General features: G+C 32.6%; 1 protein-coding gene across 1 annotated transcript in view; it reads right to left on the reverse strand.

Annotated features, from left to right (window-relative positions):
• The window catches only part of Smp_145140 (putative wnt-5), a gene marked incomplete at its 3' end in the record, with an annotated part of 56,672 nt that extends 39,200 nt beyond the window's left edge, over positions 1–17,472 (reverse strand). The window contains exon 1 of the mRNA XM_018797072.1: positions 17,043–17,472. Coding sequence (XP_018652150.1) covers positions 17,043–17,242 — 200 coding nt within the window. The 5' untranslated portion in view covers positions 17,243–17,472. The remainder of the gene's footprint in view (positions 1–17,042) is intronic.
• Positions 17,473–17,694: the final 222 nt, after the last annotated feature.

Here is a 17,694-nt window from a genome sequence, read left to right on the forward strand (position 1 = left end):
CATTACATGTTACTTACTAAATCTGTATATCATAATGATTTGGCAATTTAAGCCCCTAGCTGCCCTGATACGGCCGAGAGTCGGAGAGTCCGCTCTCCCTCTCGAAACGCTCTCACATGGCCACGCTTATATAGCCTCTGCCAGGGAAGTCCTACTCACTATCTTCTCGTGGCGGACGAATGACCGGCGCTTTAACCGGTGAGTCCACCTAGGGGAGTTGGGAAACATTGATTCCAAACCAATGGTGCACATGGGCTCCAGTATCCTGAGGGAACAAATAGCGTACGAACCAATTGTTGGTCACCGGCTACCATGGGACTGCATCTCCTCACGATGCTTCACTGCCTTGTGGATCAGACATTTAGGTCGAAGGCTCCGGGTGTGGCCCCCTAAGAAAACCACCTGCTTCGGTGTGGGCACCCGGACAGTATCACAGCTCTCACGCAAAACAAATGAGATTCGTGGGGCGCATATGTATCTGGTGCCCCTTTGTACCAATATTTATGTGTCTAAATAAATAAATAAATGACAATTTAAAGTGAAAAACACAAACAGAGTTGGAGAAAACTGTCGACGTAATATAAATGTATAAAATTTGTAAAAATAACCAAGAGAGAAATTTTTAGAACATGGTCGGTTTTTTACTCTTATTCCCAATTAATGATCTAATGACATATTGTGATCATTTCAGTATCACAATGATATTGAGTTTAATCACAAATGAGTTTGTGGATGTATATTGTAAGAGAAATTCAAATAAAAATAGAACAGAATCTTGGTATTACTGAGTATTCTGAGCTAGACGGTCTGTTCGAAGTGTTTTCACTATCATTCTGGATGTAATCATAAGTGCTCACTGTAAATAGAACTCATCAAGTAGATCATTTGACTCAAGAAACTCAACAACATCAAAAGTATTCACATGTGCTGTAAATATTTTCGTCAGTTCAACATGGAATGTGTTTAATGCTTATTGTAAGACTATATTACTATATGGTGAAAACTAACTTTAGATATTTAGACAATTTTATTGAGATTGACTGTATTACACTAATATTAAACTGATTGGGTAAAATCACGTAAAATTAAACAGTTTACTAGTGAAGGGAAACAAAGGCTTTAAAAATTGCCTCAGTGTTAAAATGCTTACTACCAACCAGATATGATACCCAAGAATTAGGTTAAGCATTTAGATCTTAGTCTATTGAAGAGTGAATAATCTATTAACTTATTTCCTTCAGAATTTTATGACATTTTAACATGTTATATTTCTTTTACATGTTCATGTCATTTTATGGCATCAAAAACCTTATTCTTCTGGCAAATGGTCTTGTTTCTGATTTCGAATCATTAGAGAGCTTTGATCAGTAGTTCACTGTCGTAAGTGATCATCAGTCGTTTACACTTTGTAGCATTGCATATTATTTATCAATCAGCATACTGAACTTCATTTTAACAATCCAAAAGAAGTTTGTACAACCACTCTCGCTACCTTGACCATAGGTATAGGAGTGGGTTTATAGCTGAACTTTGATGAAATCCTTTCTTCCAAAAATATTTAAACTATTTTCTAATTATCAGAATGAGGGTTTGTGGAGATTGTAGTAATTTTAATAGTTGAATTCATGAGTTGATCTAATGTAGACCACCATTGAAAACTTTTGTATTCTACATTCTCTCAACATTCATCCCTTGATTCTGACATAACGACTATAATACTGACCTTTCATCAAAATATTTTGTTAGTTCCTTCTTTTTATATATTATGCAACATGGTATCTGTTTAATTTTTCGAATAATTACTTTGATTATTAATGATCCTCTTTCTTCAAATTACTCAATATTATTTTATGATCAATGTGTCATTATATGATTGTTACGCAACGTAACTACTCGATAAGCATTAGTTCTTGTTTTACCAAATGTCTAAATGAAAATTTTCACTAAATTCAAAAAGCATTGCTAAAATCATTAAAATGTTAATCCATAGTGCAGCATATCTAAAAGCATTTTTGATTTATTAATATAATTGAGTGGATTTTCTTAGGACTAAGTATGATTATAGACTGGATAACTGAACAATCCGTAGCAATAATTGATTTCGTGAATTGGTTGGAGTTAGACATTAACGCCGTTGGACGTAGGCTCAGTGGTCTAGAGGTTAGGCGTTCATGTGCAAGACCGAAAGTACTGGGTTTGAATCCCGCGATCGAGATCGTGAATGCGCACTGCTGAGGAGTCCCACAATAGGACGAAACGGTCGTCCAGTACTTCCAGGTTTCTAATGGTGGTCTAACATCAATCGATTCATGATCCTAATCAAAAACATAATAATCTCCACAGGCCCATACTGATATTTTTTAATAGTTGTATGCATGAGTCGATCTTAACTAGACCACCTTGAAAAATCTGTAAGCACTGGACGGTCTAGTATGGGACTCCTTAGCAGTGTGCATCCGTAATGCTGCAGTGGAACTCGAACCAAGAACCTCCGATCTCGACTCATGAATTCAACTACTAAAAATTACTGCATTATCCACAAACCATATTCTAAGAAAACTTTTGATGTATACTGTCAAGGTCTAAAAATTCAACTGACTAAATTCTTAAATGAAACTAAATAAATTGGTGAACCAAATTTGTGTACATCAGTCGACTTCTCCTGCACATATATGATCAAGTGTGAATTCACATATTATGAAACTTATTGGTTTACAAGCACATGCAACGCATAATATGTATCCCTTTTCAACAACCAATTAGTGTATAAATGCAAATTATTCACCAAAATTACTGAATAGTCAAAAAATGAATTTTTATGATGAATAGTATGTTGTTCATAGCATATAATTCAAACCACATTTAATGAAACAAACTATGTTGCCTCAAAAAAAGAACAAACAAAGAGCTCCTTTCCGATTACAATCATCATATGCTCATTAGTGACTGGCTTCAAGAGGTATTTCCTGGAGTCCTAGTGAGAAGACGTGACCAGTGGAGTTCAATCGGGTCTGTTGTGAGATAGTAACTCACTAAAGACAATGGTGGGCGGTGGCTCAATTTCGTGGATTGGTTGAAGTTAGACATTAACACTGTTGGATGCTGGCTCAGTGGTCTGGATGATAGGCGTTTGCGCGCTCGACTGCTAGGTCTTGGGTTCGAGTCCCGGGAGTGGGATCACAGACGCGCACTTCTGCTGTCGTCTAATGCTTCCAGGTTCTCCATGCTAGCCTAGCTTTAATTGACTCATGAATTCAACTATTAAATTACTATAATATCCACAAAACCTCCTTTCTGATAATAACAGAACTTGAATAAGAAATGATTAAAATGATAACAGTTAATTAACAAAGTATTTCTCTTTCCTTTCCCTTCTTTTTGTATTTTAAAATATACCACGACATGATAGATTTTATTACTTACCAAAATATGTAATCTGATCATCAAAGTTTTTTTCTTCTCCTATCTGATTTTACAACAGAAAGTATATTCATCATCAATTGTCAATGAATTTTCCACTGATTTATTGAATATACAAATAAAGAGTTCGTTTTAAGTAGCATCTTTACACACAATTTTTCTCTCTGTTTTTTCTCTATTTCTCCCTATTTTTTTCTCTATTTTTTCTGTTTTTTCTCTGTTTTTTCTCCATTTTTTCTCTATTTTTCCTTATGTTCAAGTATTGCCATTTCACTATTATGTTAAGCGTGATATGGTTACATAATATAAAATTAATATATTTTTTTTACCTTAAGTGAAAAAACTATAAAATGTGTGAATGTTACAGTGTTTCTCAGTAATGAATGATTTTTTTAAAATTTTTTTGAGGGAGGGGGGTTTATATTTGAAAATAAAATCATTTTAATACTGTAGGTTTACATTAATGATAATAAGAATAAATAAATAAATGTATTGGGTTATGAGAAATAACTTGATATATATACTTGAATCTTTCCATCGATATTTATCATTGCAATTGATTAGTCTCTTATTGGTATTGCTTCGATATTGCCCTAACTTACAAGCATTATAAGCAAAGTTGGATAGTGGCTAGAAGTGGAATCCAGTTTGAAGTGCGTTTCGTCATATTTGGGACTCGTCGGCTGGATGTACATGCATCTCAGAGTTGATGTTCACTCTAGGACTCGAATCCAGTACCGTTTGCTTCGAACGCCATCACGTTATTCACATAGCTACTGAGTCCTAATAGCCACTTGTTTGTGCAATGGGGTGAAGTTTACATTCACTTGGTATTGTTTGCTTGACTGTGTCCATTGATATTTATCACTGCAATTGATTAGTCTCTTATTGGCATATGTGTATACTGTGCCTATTGCACCGATATTGCCTTAATTCACAAGCATTATAAACAAAGATGAATTAAGTCTTAAAGTGAACTTAAACTCTAAGATATAGACACATCCAGCTTACAAGTCCCAAATAGGAGGAAACGGGCGTCCTCGATTCCATTGCTAGACACTATCCATTTTTACTAATTGAAATAGTTTCTTATTTTACGTGATTTACATAAAGTTGTAGTGTATTTGTTTCCGGTTTACTCAATGAAAATTCATTAGAGTAAATGCACTACTTCAAATAGTTTTTAACATTATTTGAACTTTCTACAATCATAAGGAATGTTGTACAACACAAGAAAAGCATAATTTTTCGTACAAAATATATAGTTGATACTTTTAGGAAAGAAGATGATCATCGATCAGTGTCGACAGTTAAATTTAGTAATAATAATAATAGTAATAAGGTTATATACACCTTAAGGGGATTTGATTAAAACAATTTGATCGACTTATTCTATTTCTTTTCAGTTACCTTATCTACCAATTATGCAATTCAAATAATTTGATATGTTAATACCTTAGAAATCGAGAACAACTGAAATTCATCAATGATATCTTTTCAAGCAAAATAAGTGTAGTTTAGGAAAAGTGATAACTTTCTAATAGGTACAAGCACAATTCTGGAATCTTAGGAGAAACTAATCAGAATACAGTGTATAAAATAGAAACTATTAAAAACTGATATTTGACAAAAAGTAGAAATGAAATAGAAGTTCTACTTACTGAAATGTAATCACAGTTAGAAGATGAGGAAATAGAGTTAACATACATACTGTTCACTTACACTAATGAAGCAATTGTGAAAGGACAAATTACTCCTTCTAAATACATGAACCAGGTATAATCTTTCTGATTTCATTGATCTTTGTCAATCTATGTAGGGTGACATTTTTATAATTCATTGATTCTATCGAAATTCAATAACTTTGGTTTTTACTAGTAGTTTTCAATAGAACCATTAAAAATGTTTTGTTTTTCTTATCTAAGACATGTATTCACATTAGGGATCCTGTAAATGGTCAACTGGCAGATTTCTTTGTCTTTCACATAGAATAAATATAAATACGATTTGGTTAACCCTCAACATCACTTGTTTGTAATTATCAAATTTGGGAAAATTTCAATAAATGTTTTCTCTAATTGTTTAGTCAAATTTGAATCCCCTCATTGATGAAAAGTCTCAAATAGTTTAGTGTACTTCAGTAAACATTGTTGAATTGATCTAAGTTCAGGACTCAATCGATCAACATATTTTGAAATTTTATCAAAAACATTATGATCAATTCTAGTTTCATGTAAGTTGTCCATTTACAATCGTTAAATAATTAATGTAGTCGGAAAGCAGAATATTACTGGCTAGTGTAGCCTCCTTTATACTACAATTTGCGGTAGCTAATTAACATATCATGTATTTTCATCAAGGTGATTTTCAAGTTAATCAAAGAATGGAAATGTAACAAAATGGATATTAACCGAAAAATCCTTCTGATATATGGGGAACTGAATAATCACTTCATTTTAGTTTTGGAATTCAATAATACATAACAACTCCAAGACATATTGTAATCACTTTAATGCGTTGAAATAATTTGGACGAAATTCAATTTATTCACATTTTCAACTGCTTTACGATTCAAGACATTATGTAATCACTCGTAGTTGTTTCATGCAACAACATTAAATTGTTGATTGCAATATCATTATGATTATTAATCAATATTCATTCCTTTTTCTACTTTACAAGAACCATTCACAGCTAGTATCATAAGATACTTACTTACGCCTGTTACCCCTGATGGAGGAGCATAGGCCACACACCAACATTCTCCATCCAACCCTGTCCTGCGCAATCCTTTCAAGTTTTTTCCAGTTAAAGTTCATTTTCATATCTGCTTCTATTTCCTGACATGATGTGTTCCTTGGCCTTCCTTTTTTCCGTTTCCCATCACCATTCCAAGTTAGGGTTTGCCTCGTGATGCAGTTTGGTGATTTCCTCAATGTATGTCCTATCCACTTCCAACGTCTTTTCATAATTTCCTCTTCAGCTGGAAGCTGGTTTGTTCTCTCTCACAGTAGGCTGTTGCTGACGCCATCAAGTTAATGGATATTGATTATCTTGCGTAGACAACTGTTTATAAATACATGTACCTTCTTGACGATAGATGTAGTAGTTCTCCACGTTTCAGCCCCATACAGTAGGATTGTCTTGACGTTCGTATTGAAGATTCTCACTTTGAAATTAGTTGACAGTTGTCTTGAGTTCCATATATTCTTCAATTGTAGAAATGCTAACCTTACTTTGCCAATCCTTGCCTTTACATATGCATCCGATCCTTCTTGTTCATCGACGATGCTTCCCAGGTACGTGAATGATTTCACATATTCCAGAGTTTTACCATCAAGTGTGATTAGATTGGCGTTCTCCGTGTTGTATTTGAGAATCTTGCTTTTTCCTTTGTGTATGTTGAGGCGTATTGACGCAGAGGCTACTGCTACATTCACTGTCTTCATCTGCATTCGTTCGTGTGTATGAGATAGGAGGGCTAGGTCATCTGCGAAGTCCAAATCGTCTAATTGATTCTGAGATTTCCATTGCATTCCATGCTTCCCTTCAGATGTCGAAGTCTTCATAATCCAGTCAATCACAAGAAGAAAGAGGAAAGGGGACAGTAGACAGTCTTGTCTGACTCCCGTTCCTATGATAAAATTGTAATTCAGATGAAATATACGAACAAGCTTAGTTTATTCATCTATTTGTTACTCGTATTAATCAACAACAGATTTTCTGTTTAAACCTTTATCTATGAAAAATGTTATACCTTTTTCATATACTTCACTTATATACAATAATAACAGATGTGAGTATTTATAGTATCATTCATAGTTCATTTAAAGGGATAATCAAAACATTTGGAACATCATAATCTCTAACAGATTTCTGTATTGTTACTTCCTTTTCTTTTTTATACGGTTTCCTCAATTTATAATTAGACAAAATTAAAAAATGTGAAAATTTTGATTATATAATAATGTACCATTGATACTATTTAAAGGTCTGCGTGTGTGTGTGCGTGTTCAAGTATCGATTTTAAAACTAGTTTGTTAACTATTCATAAAGATAATAATAACCGAACACATCTGACAGTAATTAAGTTATACTCCGAACCTATCTATAGTTACATTGAAGCAATTAGAAAAGATTTTTCCTAAAAAAACACAACAAAAATGTAGGAATTCCTCAAAAGAATACAAGTTTTTTCTTGGTGTAATATCGTTATTATTTTACTGCATACTGTGTCTGATGTTCTTCCAGTCTTTTTCTTCTCTTTCTGAGCTGGAATAAACTTCAAACTAATTTTTAGACATAGTTTACTTAAACTAATTACATTTGTTGATAGTAATTTTACTGATTTTATAGTTGGAATCATGAATTAGTTGAAGCTAGACCACCATGTAAAGTCTGGAACGACTGGATGGCCGTTTCGTCCTATTGTGGAACTCCTCAGCAGTAAGAATCCACGATCCCACCTCGTGAGATCTGTTGTAAGATAGTAACTCACTTAAGACAATGGTAAATGGTTGCTCAATTTCGTGGATTGGTTGAAGTTAGACATTAACACGGTCGGATGCCGGCTCAGCGGTTCCAGAGGTTAAGCTCTCGCACGCGAGACTGATAGGTCCTGGGTTCGAATTTGGCGAGGTGAGATCTTGGATGCGCACTTCTGAGGAGTCCCACAATATAATAAAACGGCTGTCCAGTGCTTCCAGGTTTTCCATGGTGGTCTAGCTTCAATTGACCCACGATTTCAACTATAAAATTAATTTTACTGTTCATTTATTTACAGTTTTTTACCTTTGATTAGTTTTATCTATTTTGTTAATGATGTTAATGTTAAAATCTAATTAATGAATCTAGATTTTAAGCCCGTAAGGATACACTTAAATAAGGTAAGAATGCTAGTAACTTGAAAATTAAAACATATACTGTGGATAAAGAAGGTTTTATTTTTAATAGAAATTTTTTGTTCGATGGTATTACAGTGTGGTATGTTCCTTAAGATGAATAAGTGGTAATTCGCTACAAGTTACGACATAACTAAGAGTTTTAGAGACTTTTGGTTCAATGGTTTAATGATCACAAGTTTTAGAAGTGTACCTACTTCTTGTCCACACGTGTAATGAAATGATTCTCACGTTTAGAAAGATATTGGTTTTTTTGTGACACTGAGAAGTGATTCATAAAGTATACAGTATGTTTTCATCATTACATCTCATGGTTTAATGGAATGGTAAATAAAACACTATTGCAAATGGTTTAAGTTCGTGATTTGTTCAGGTCTTCAACATAAAACAAAATGATTTAATATTGAGTTACTCATTTAAAACGCTAATTACTTCTGAAAACTATCTACTGGGTTGTAAATATTCAGTAGTTGAATTCATGAGTTAATTAAAGCTAGACCACCATGATAAACCTAGATCGTGGATGCGCACTGCTGAGGAGTCTCACACCAGGATGAAACGGCTCTCCAGTGCTTCCAGGTTTTCTATAGTGGTCTAGCTTCAATTGACCCATGAATTCAAACATTAAATTGGTAAAATCTCCACAAAACCCCCTTCTGATTTCATACATTCACCATTATTTCAATATCTTACCACAGAATTTTATATAAACATGAAATATAGCGATAAGCAGTATAGTGAAAGTGTTTCTGATCTAGTTATTGTAAATAAAAACTATTTAAACGTGATCTAAATAACTATTCATAGACAACTTACAACTACATTTTAATTTCAACTGATATAAAATCGCAATATTAACAATCATTATTTAACCTTGTGGTATTTTGATTTGCTGGGAAAAATTACTCATTATATTTTTAATATGAAAAATATGAACAGAAGTTAAGAGCATTTCAAGCAGAGATAGATGAGAGCTAACAGTTAAATCCGGGGTGCGCGTTTCGTCCCATTTGGGACTCGTCAGCTGTCCCAAAGTAAACATTAACTCTGGGATGTAGGTACATCCAGCAGATGAGTTCCATATAAGACGAAACTCGTGTCTGGATTCCACTACTGAGCCCTGTCCATTTTCGCTTACAGTGCAATATCGAGGCAATCCGCACAGGATGCACGCATACCATTATATAACTGATCACTTGCAATGATAAACATCAATGGGAAGTTTCAAACGGTCAATCAAACAATCGAAGAGGTTAAGAATAGTTTTAAGAGACTGCCCATAAGAATATCATATTATTACCATTTGGAAAATCTGCTGGCAATCAACACCAAAGTAGCTTATAATACGAATTCATGATATAACAATCCATTTAATAACAATATACTTGACATTATTGTGAAAAGTTACCATGATATAAAAAAAAGGAAAACAAAATGATTCATCATAGAATTCTAGTTTTCATCAACGAATTGTTTTAAGCACATCATACTACTTATTTGAGTCAATTATTGTTTTTCAGTCTATACAGTAAATAAATTAGATGGCTACATTATGCTTATGATCATTCCATTATATGAAGATTATTTAACTGGAAGGAATCAATATGTTGAATTTCCCATGAATTATTATGTCAGTTCTTATTATAATTACAGTTCTTATTATAATATAATCCACGTTGGATACATCTGAATATATGACACTTGAATAAAAGATATACAAACTCTTCATATTGTCATTAACATTAGTCTAAGCATCATTATTACTGAACACGTTATTCATAAAGTGTATTATTTAGCACATATCATAGCTAGACACTTGTAAGATGCCGTAGTTAAAGAAGACATGGATGGTAGTATGAAAGATAGTTTTATACAAAGTCTGTATGCAATGAAGCATGTCAAAAAGAAAGAGAATAAAAAGGAAAAATGAGTGAGTCATTTGACAAATAAACATTACAACTATCAAGTATACATAAATGAACCGAGTTGACAAAATTTTAGAATGAATAAAATAAAACTGTCTTAACTAACTAGAAATTTTTATCAAAAGTGGGTTTTGTGGAGATTTTACTAATTCAATGGTTTAATTCGTGGGTTAGTTAAAGCTAGACCACTATGGAAAACCTGGAAGCACTGGACAGCCGTTTCGTCCTAATATGGGACTCATCACAAGTGCGTACCCACAATTCCGCACACGGGATTTGAATTCAGGACCTATTGGTCTCTCGCGCGTGAACGTTTAATCTGTAGACCACTGAGTTGACATCGAATGGTGTTAATGTCTAACTTCAGTGTCTGAATTCAGTGCTTCCAGGTTTTCTATGGTGGTCTAGCTTTAATTGACTGATGAATTTAACTCGAAATTGTTAATTGACAATTTGATTAGCCTAAGACGTGTTAACCTATAGAGTAATGTGTGACTTTAAGAAGTAATTAACAAACTAAAATGCAAACGAGAATTCCCATTTAATTTAAAGATTATAAGAGTTGTTTAAGGTTTTAAAAGGAAATAACTGCTTCAACAGTCATTAATATTTTGAAAGACCTATCATTTAATTAAACCTTAAATGTTCTGAGACAGATAAATAAATTGAAACAATGTTTCGAAACTGAAGAAATCATTGACTTATCTTAGTTTCTATGCTTCACTTTAATGAATTCAGAAAAAACTAGCAAAGTTCTCTGCAAATGAGTGAAACATTAGATAATACAAATATAATTTGATATGAACAACTGTAACTAAATAATGGAAAGCACGGGACAATGATTAGCCTCACTGAGACTGATTTCAGCCCCCTCACATGAGAACTTCAGTCATATATATTCCCGCTATTGCATCTATAAACTTACCAACTTCCCCAAAACCTTATATCTACCATTATTAATTCTCATTTGGCGATTAAATTTTACTTCAACAGTGGTTCAAGCACATCCTTCAACTGCACATATCCTTTAAATTTATAAATCATGTTTGATAGTCGTCAATTTATACTCTACATACTGTTTCACAAAATACTTAACTTTTCGTATGCAGATGAACATTTTGCTTGAGTTACGTATGACAAAAACTGGACTGGTATTTTCCACCTGAAGTAGTTTTCGCCATTGATCAAGTCAAAAAAGCTCTCAAGACTCTCAAGATAACCGAATATAATGTACTTAACAAAGTCGTTTCCTATTTCCAAACCAGGCATCAATGCAAATCATTCCTGAGACAGCTATGTACATTTAAAAGCTGGTAAGAATTACATCCTAAATATTCTTATACTACCTTTCATAATCTTCAATTAATTTTAGAACTTTTATTTCTGTACTCCAAGTCAATAGGAGAATATCTGGTCGAGAGAGCAATTCTAGAAAAGTCATATTATGAAACAGTCAGCTTCAAATACATAACTACGGTAATAATACAACAGGAAAGTGTTAGCCTCTCTGATGAATGTCGATTCACACAATAAGTGTAGATGACGATTCGCTGTAAGAAATGCCCAATCATTTCTATTTTAATATAGACTGTTGGGAAACTCAAGTTTTTTCTCAAATATTCGTTAACAGTCAGTCAAAAAGGATTTTTAAACAGTTACTATTTTGAGTTATAGAACTCTTCTATGTTACTGAATCAGGTACCACAAAACTCACATCCTGCATATCTGATTCCCAGACACAAAAACACACATTTTTCCATGTAGTGTGGAACAACTGTTTTATTTATTAGATTGATGTAAATCCTAGGTACACGTTTTAGTTATAGAAAGCGCCACAAGATCAATCAATTGATGAAGTTAAAAAACGCTTCTTGGTTAAGGATTACAGCTACATTTGGAAGTTGATAAGTATATTATGATCTACCGATCTAATGAAGACAGGCGAATTAGCCCATATATGCTAAACAATGTTTTCAATCTGCCTGGATTTGCCAAATTAGTCAAAGATCGGACGATTTTTAAAGTTTGAATCCTTAGAAACAGTATTGACCAAACCACTTCTACATTACTTGCCACAAGAGACCTTCTGTGATTTAGTATAATTTAGATGATCAGTAATTAAGAACTGTCAAAAAAACAACATCTATCTGGGGCTTTAGCTATCCTATCTAAATAGTGATTTTCAATCGTCATCCACAGGAATCTCCGGCATCAACTTGTCGTTAAATACAGACACTTTTCAATTTAAGCACGTTCTAGCCTATTCATTAGGAATTGAAGGCTGTATATTATTCACCGATTTAGTTTACTGGTAATCATTAAGCAACCGTAGGATAAATGGAGGATAGTTGGATTTTCCTCAATGTTTGGTGCATTGTTAAAACGCCCTAATGGTTATTTTAGGATTTCTTTTGCTGTGATTTGAGCAACATCTTTTGTGTGAGGGCTAATAAGGGATTCAATCCACATAAAACAGATAGGCATTTCGGCGTTCGGACCTGCAACCAAATGGATTAAAGGTGAGTTCTTTGAATGCTTTGCCAAAGCTTTATCAGGCAATAGTTTTAGCTAAGTAGTCTGAAGACTTTCCATCGTGAGAGAGAACTTAGGTTTTCGAACTGTTACTGATTACGGTGGCCGATTTCAGTTTCCTAGTCAGTTTTCATTGTCAAGTCACATTCTGTTGGTGGCTTATATTTACCATTAGATTTTTTAGCTCATATGGGAAGTAATGAAAATGTGTTTTTGAAAAAGATCAAAACGACACTAAAGGCAAAGTTTATTGTGATCAAACGGTATGTATTCGATAGGATTTAACGGTTATAACTACAAGTTAAGTTCAAAGGCATATAGATTTGAACCAGTTATTTTCACATAGCTAATTTAAAGATCTTCACATTAAAGTATACAGTTAAGTATATGGTCAGTTCTCTCTCTTAGTATCACTTCAATAATTTTATCAACCGGTTAAAAATTAAATTATCTGACTTATTCAAATACAATCAATCTCTGGTGTTATTTTATAACTCTTATTCATAAAATATTCAATAATAATTGAGGAGGTTAGGAAACAGACTCGACCTGAGAAAGGTTTGCTTTCGATCGACTACTCATTACATTTCTGCATTGTTATTATTATTAGATAGACTTTACAAATGAGTATACCAGATCAATCCTAAACATTGAACACTATCCTGAATCTGTAAATGGGATTAACGATTGTGTAAATCAATAATTTCAATTAAGTAAATAGTTTTATATAATTTCCAAAGTTTTTTCTGACCAGTGTAACGATGACAGATTGTCAACAGATTATAATAATTCATGAGAAAACTGGAAAATCACATAACAACATCAATGATAGAGAGTAAAAAAAGCGTGAAAGTTGGGACAAGTTAACTAATACTAAATAATAATTGATAAGATGCAAATTTTTTTCAGTTTTATTGTTAATAATAATATTAAGGCCATAGTAACGATAACGATAAGACATACTTCTTTTGTACGCATAGTTCTGGTTTAAGCTCATGGATGGTAAGAGCTTCGGCTATTTTTAGGAGTTGGATACGAAGAAATCGAAGTAGATTTGAATGAATCCACAGTCTGATTTTAAGGTTGTTTATATGATTCATTCAAATCTACCTAGATTTCTTCGTATTCAACTCCTAAAAATAGCCGAAGCTCTTACCATCCATTAGTTCTATTGTTTTTTTAAATCATTTTTTTAATTGGAATGTATTTGTCATTCATATTGCATTAGTAGGTTAACAGGTTTTGTATTGATGATTTCTAGCAAATTCGAAACCAGATCTCAATGTAACAGTTAAAGATATATTGACAATTGGATAGTATTAAATATACTATTCTCTTTGATATTGTATATTCATCATCAAATGTAAATATGCTTATTGGATTCGGAAACTCGAAGTTTTATGATATTTATATCAGAGACTAGTGATGGACTGTTTCTGCTGGTGAGTTGTTGGAAATTTTATCATTCAGTTGATAGACTTTATGCAGATATCTATTGATGATTATTTAAGTGTAACTGAAGGTGATCAATTTGTACATGTACTGAAAATCACTTATAATGTATAGAGCACCAATTCATAAGTCATTCGAATAGTATGTTAATAACATTTTGTTTTATTCTTAGAGTTTATACACACGTTAGGTTTTGCAAAAATGAATTTATCTACATTTTATTAGGCTAGTTAGTCATTATTATTGTATGGAGTGGCATATATACTCTCATTGGTGTACGTTGTCATACTGTAACAGCACGATGAGATGAAATTAACAAGGTGAATAATAAAGGAATCCAAAACATGTAATAGCGATAATGAGAAATACTAAACATTGAGTATATGGTACAAAAAGGCAAAATAAATAGTATATATAAAGGAATACTGAAACTCGAGATCAAAAATAAGATAAATATTTAATGCATCTATTCGATCATGTCAGTTTCTGAGTTCGATCATCCAACACCTCCAACAACTAATTACGGTGATTGAGTGGACACTAAATAAGTGGTCCGAATCAACTGACATGGCTAAGATCAATAGTCACTAATTATTTAATAGGACAGACTCAGTATTGAATTCAATTTATAAATTCAAAGTCAGTGATCCCATCAATCCATTTGCAAGTTATGTTTCTGAAAATATTGATGGTTGAAAATTCAAATAGACTACTTAAATTACCCTTAAGTTTAATTGTTACCTTGATAAAATTCATAGAAAATTTGCTTAAATGGAATGAAATCTTAATTGTTGTTTCCCATCAAGGACAAAATTAACTTCACTCATTATTCCATTTTAAATTATCCTCCAATTATAGATTTGAATATACTAATGATCAAAGATGAATCAATTAAATTGAATGGTACTTTTATTGAATAAATCCATTTTTATAAACTAAATATCAGCAACATTCTTTTAAATTAACGTTGAAATGTATTGTGATACCAATTGAACAGCTAATGAAAATCAGGAGAAATTAATTTACCAATGATAATTGAGTATAACTAACTTACAGATATAATTCCCTGAACGTTTAGTGAGAAGTTGTGACTTATGAATTTAGTTATAAACTGAAGTTAGAAAATAAATTACAGATTACATAAAAAGTGATTTACTTATTTAAATGTGATGAGTTTTATGTTTATATAGGATAGGATGTGAACACAGCTGAGTAGTTTGAAAGTAGGATAAAATAATACCTTCCTAGTACTCCGTGGTTCTAAGTGATTCTCTTTTGATATTATGACATTAAAACATACTTAATTACTTACTTACGCCTGTTACCCCTCGTCGAAGAGCATAGGTTGCTCACCAACATTCTCCATTCAACTCTGGGATGGAAAATATTTTCCAATTCTTTCCAGTTGCTATTCATTATTTTGATGTCTGCTTACCATACCCGACGCAATGTGTTCTTCGGATTTCTTTTTTTCATCTCCCCTCAGGATTCCAGGTGACCTTTGCCTCGTGATACAGCTTGGTGATTTCCTCAATGTTTGTCCTATTCACTTATGGCATCTTTTCCTAATTTCCTCTTAAGATGGAAGTTGGTTTGATCTCTCTCACAGTAAACTGTTGCCGATGATACCCGCTCAACGGACATTCAGTATCTTGTGTAAAGAATTGTTTATGAGTAATTGTACTGTCTTGACGTCCGTATTGAAGATTAAGACTTTGATATTGGTTGACAGTTGTTTCAAGTTTCATATGTTCTTCAATTGTAGGTGTGCGGCCTTTGCTTTGCCAATCCTCACCTTTACGACATTAGAACGTGTATACTTGAAAACTGATTGCACATGATTTATAACAAGTTTAATGTTTCAGGTGGTAGTTTTTTTCACTGCGATGAATAATTCGTTTACAATAAACAATTCATGATCAAATGAACATTATTGGTAAATATGTATATGGCTAACCATAAAAATTAGCAGTCATTTGTTTAAATCTTATAGACTTCTGCATTTCTCAAATTAAAATCAAGCGAAAGAAACTAAGTCTTTAAATTGCTTTCCTAGTAGTATACTTTTTTCATACTAAGAAACTTTAGACCTTGTGTGGTAACATAAAAAAACAAGCAGAAAATATATTCATTTAGTACTTTATGGTAGAGCTAAGGTTTTTTGGTTATTCACTGTTTTCAATAAGGCATTCCCGAAACCTACAAGAAGTAGAAAATTTTAAATGAATTGAATGTTAATCATCTGGTACTACAAATAGATATATTGGTGTGTTGTTTCTTAACCTTAGCAAGACTCTCTGTTACACAAATTTACATACACTTATGTCATAGTGTCTAATTACCTTACTTACTTACTTTCGCCTATTACTCCCAATAGAGCATAGGCCGCCTGCCAGCATTCTCCAACCCACTCTGTCCTGGGCCTTCCGCCTGTAGCTCCTCCGGGGGCTACTGCCGGTCCCAAGCCCGGGTAAAGGAGGAAGGTTGGGCATGGAGCTAGCGACCCCATCCCGTAGAAAACCAACTCGCTAAGAAAACGTTGACCAGAAAAAATTATTCAAACCATAGTGTCTAACTGCCGGTGTTTAATAACTATACATTTCTACCATATTATGTTATATCCATGAATAATTGTAATGAAAATGGTTACTAAGACATTACAAGGTATATGTATGGAATTTGAATAACACATTACCCAAAATAAGGAGCTAACCTGTATTCTACTTATCTAGAAAATAACAACAATCTGTTAGTAGTATATACATATACTTTCAAAGTATACATATATATCATTTAAAAATTATATACTTACCACCAATAACCCATATTTCCAAATGCATTTATATGATTAAGTGTTAATATATATATTAATAAAATTAAAACAAATATTCCATTAAAAGAATATTGTTTTCCTTTATGATATTGACTTGATCTATAATTCTTCATTAAAGGCATTATAGATGGGATTATAATTCCTTTAGTTAATAATGAACTTTTAAATGTTGAATTCATTTAATCCATAAAAAAATTTTTTAGTTTTGCATGACTACTAATTATCTTTTTTTGATAAATAAATCCTCCCCTTGGAAACATGTAATTCTTTTTTGTTGTTTTTTTCGTTTTACAATTGAGGAAATATATTACTCAAGTAATTGACTAAGGTAAAATGATTTAAAATTAGAAAAAATAAATTAGGCGGTCAATAAATTGAGTTTAAAACAAACAAGTAATAATGAAATGAATTATATAATTGCTAAATTTTCCATGATATCAATATTACAACGTGTACTTTGTGGTTTAAATCTATTAAACAGTTGATAGGTAAGTGTATACTACGCCTACACATGTGTTATGTTTGTCAATTAATGTGTATGTATATATATGTCTACATTAAGATGTACAGATTCTTTGCACTTCTTTCTTCAAAAGAAAAAAAAACACTTTTCAACCTTGTTTCTAACCTA

The sequence above is a fragment of the Schistosoma mansoni genome, chromosome 4 (genome assembly GCF_000237925.1).
Source record: "Schistosoma mansoni strain Puerto Rico chromosome 4, complete genome".
In the NCBI taxonomy this organism is placed as follows: Eukaryota; Metazoa; Platyhelminthes; class Trematoda; order Strigeidida; family Schistosomatidae; genus Schistosoma; species Schistosoma mansoni.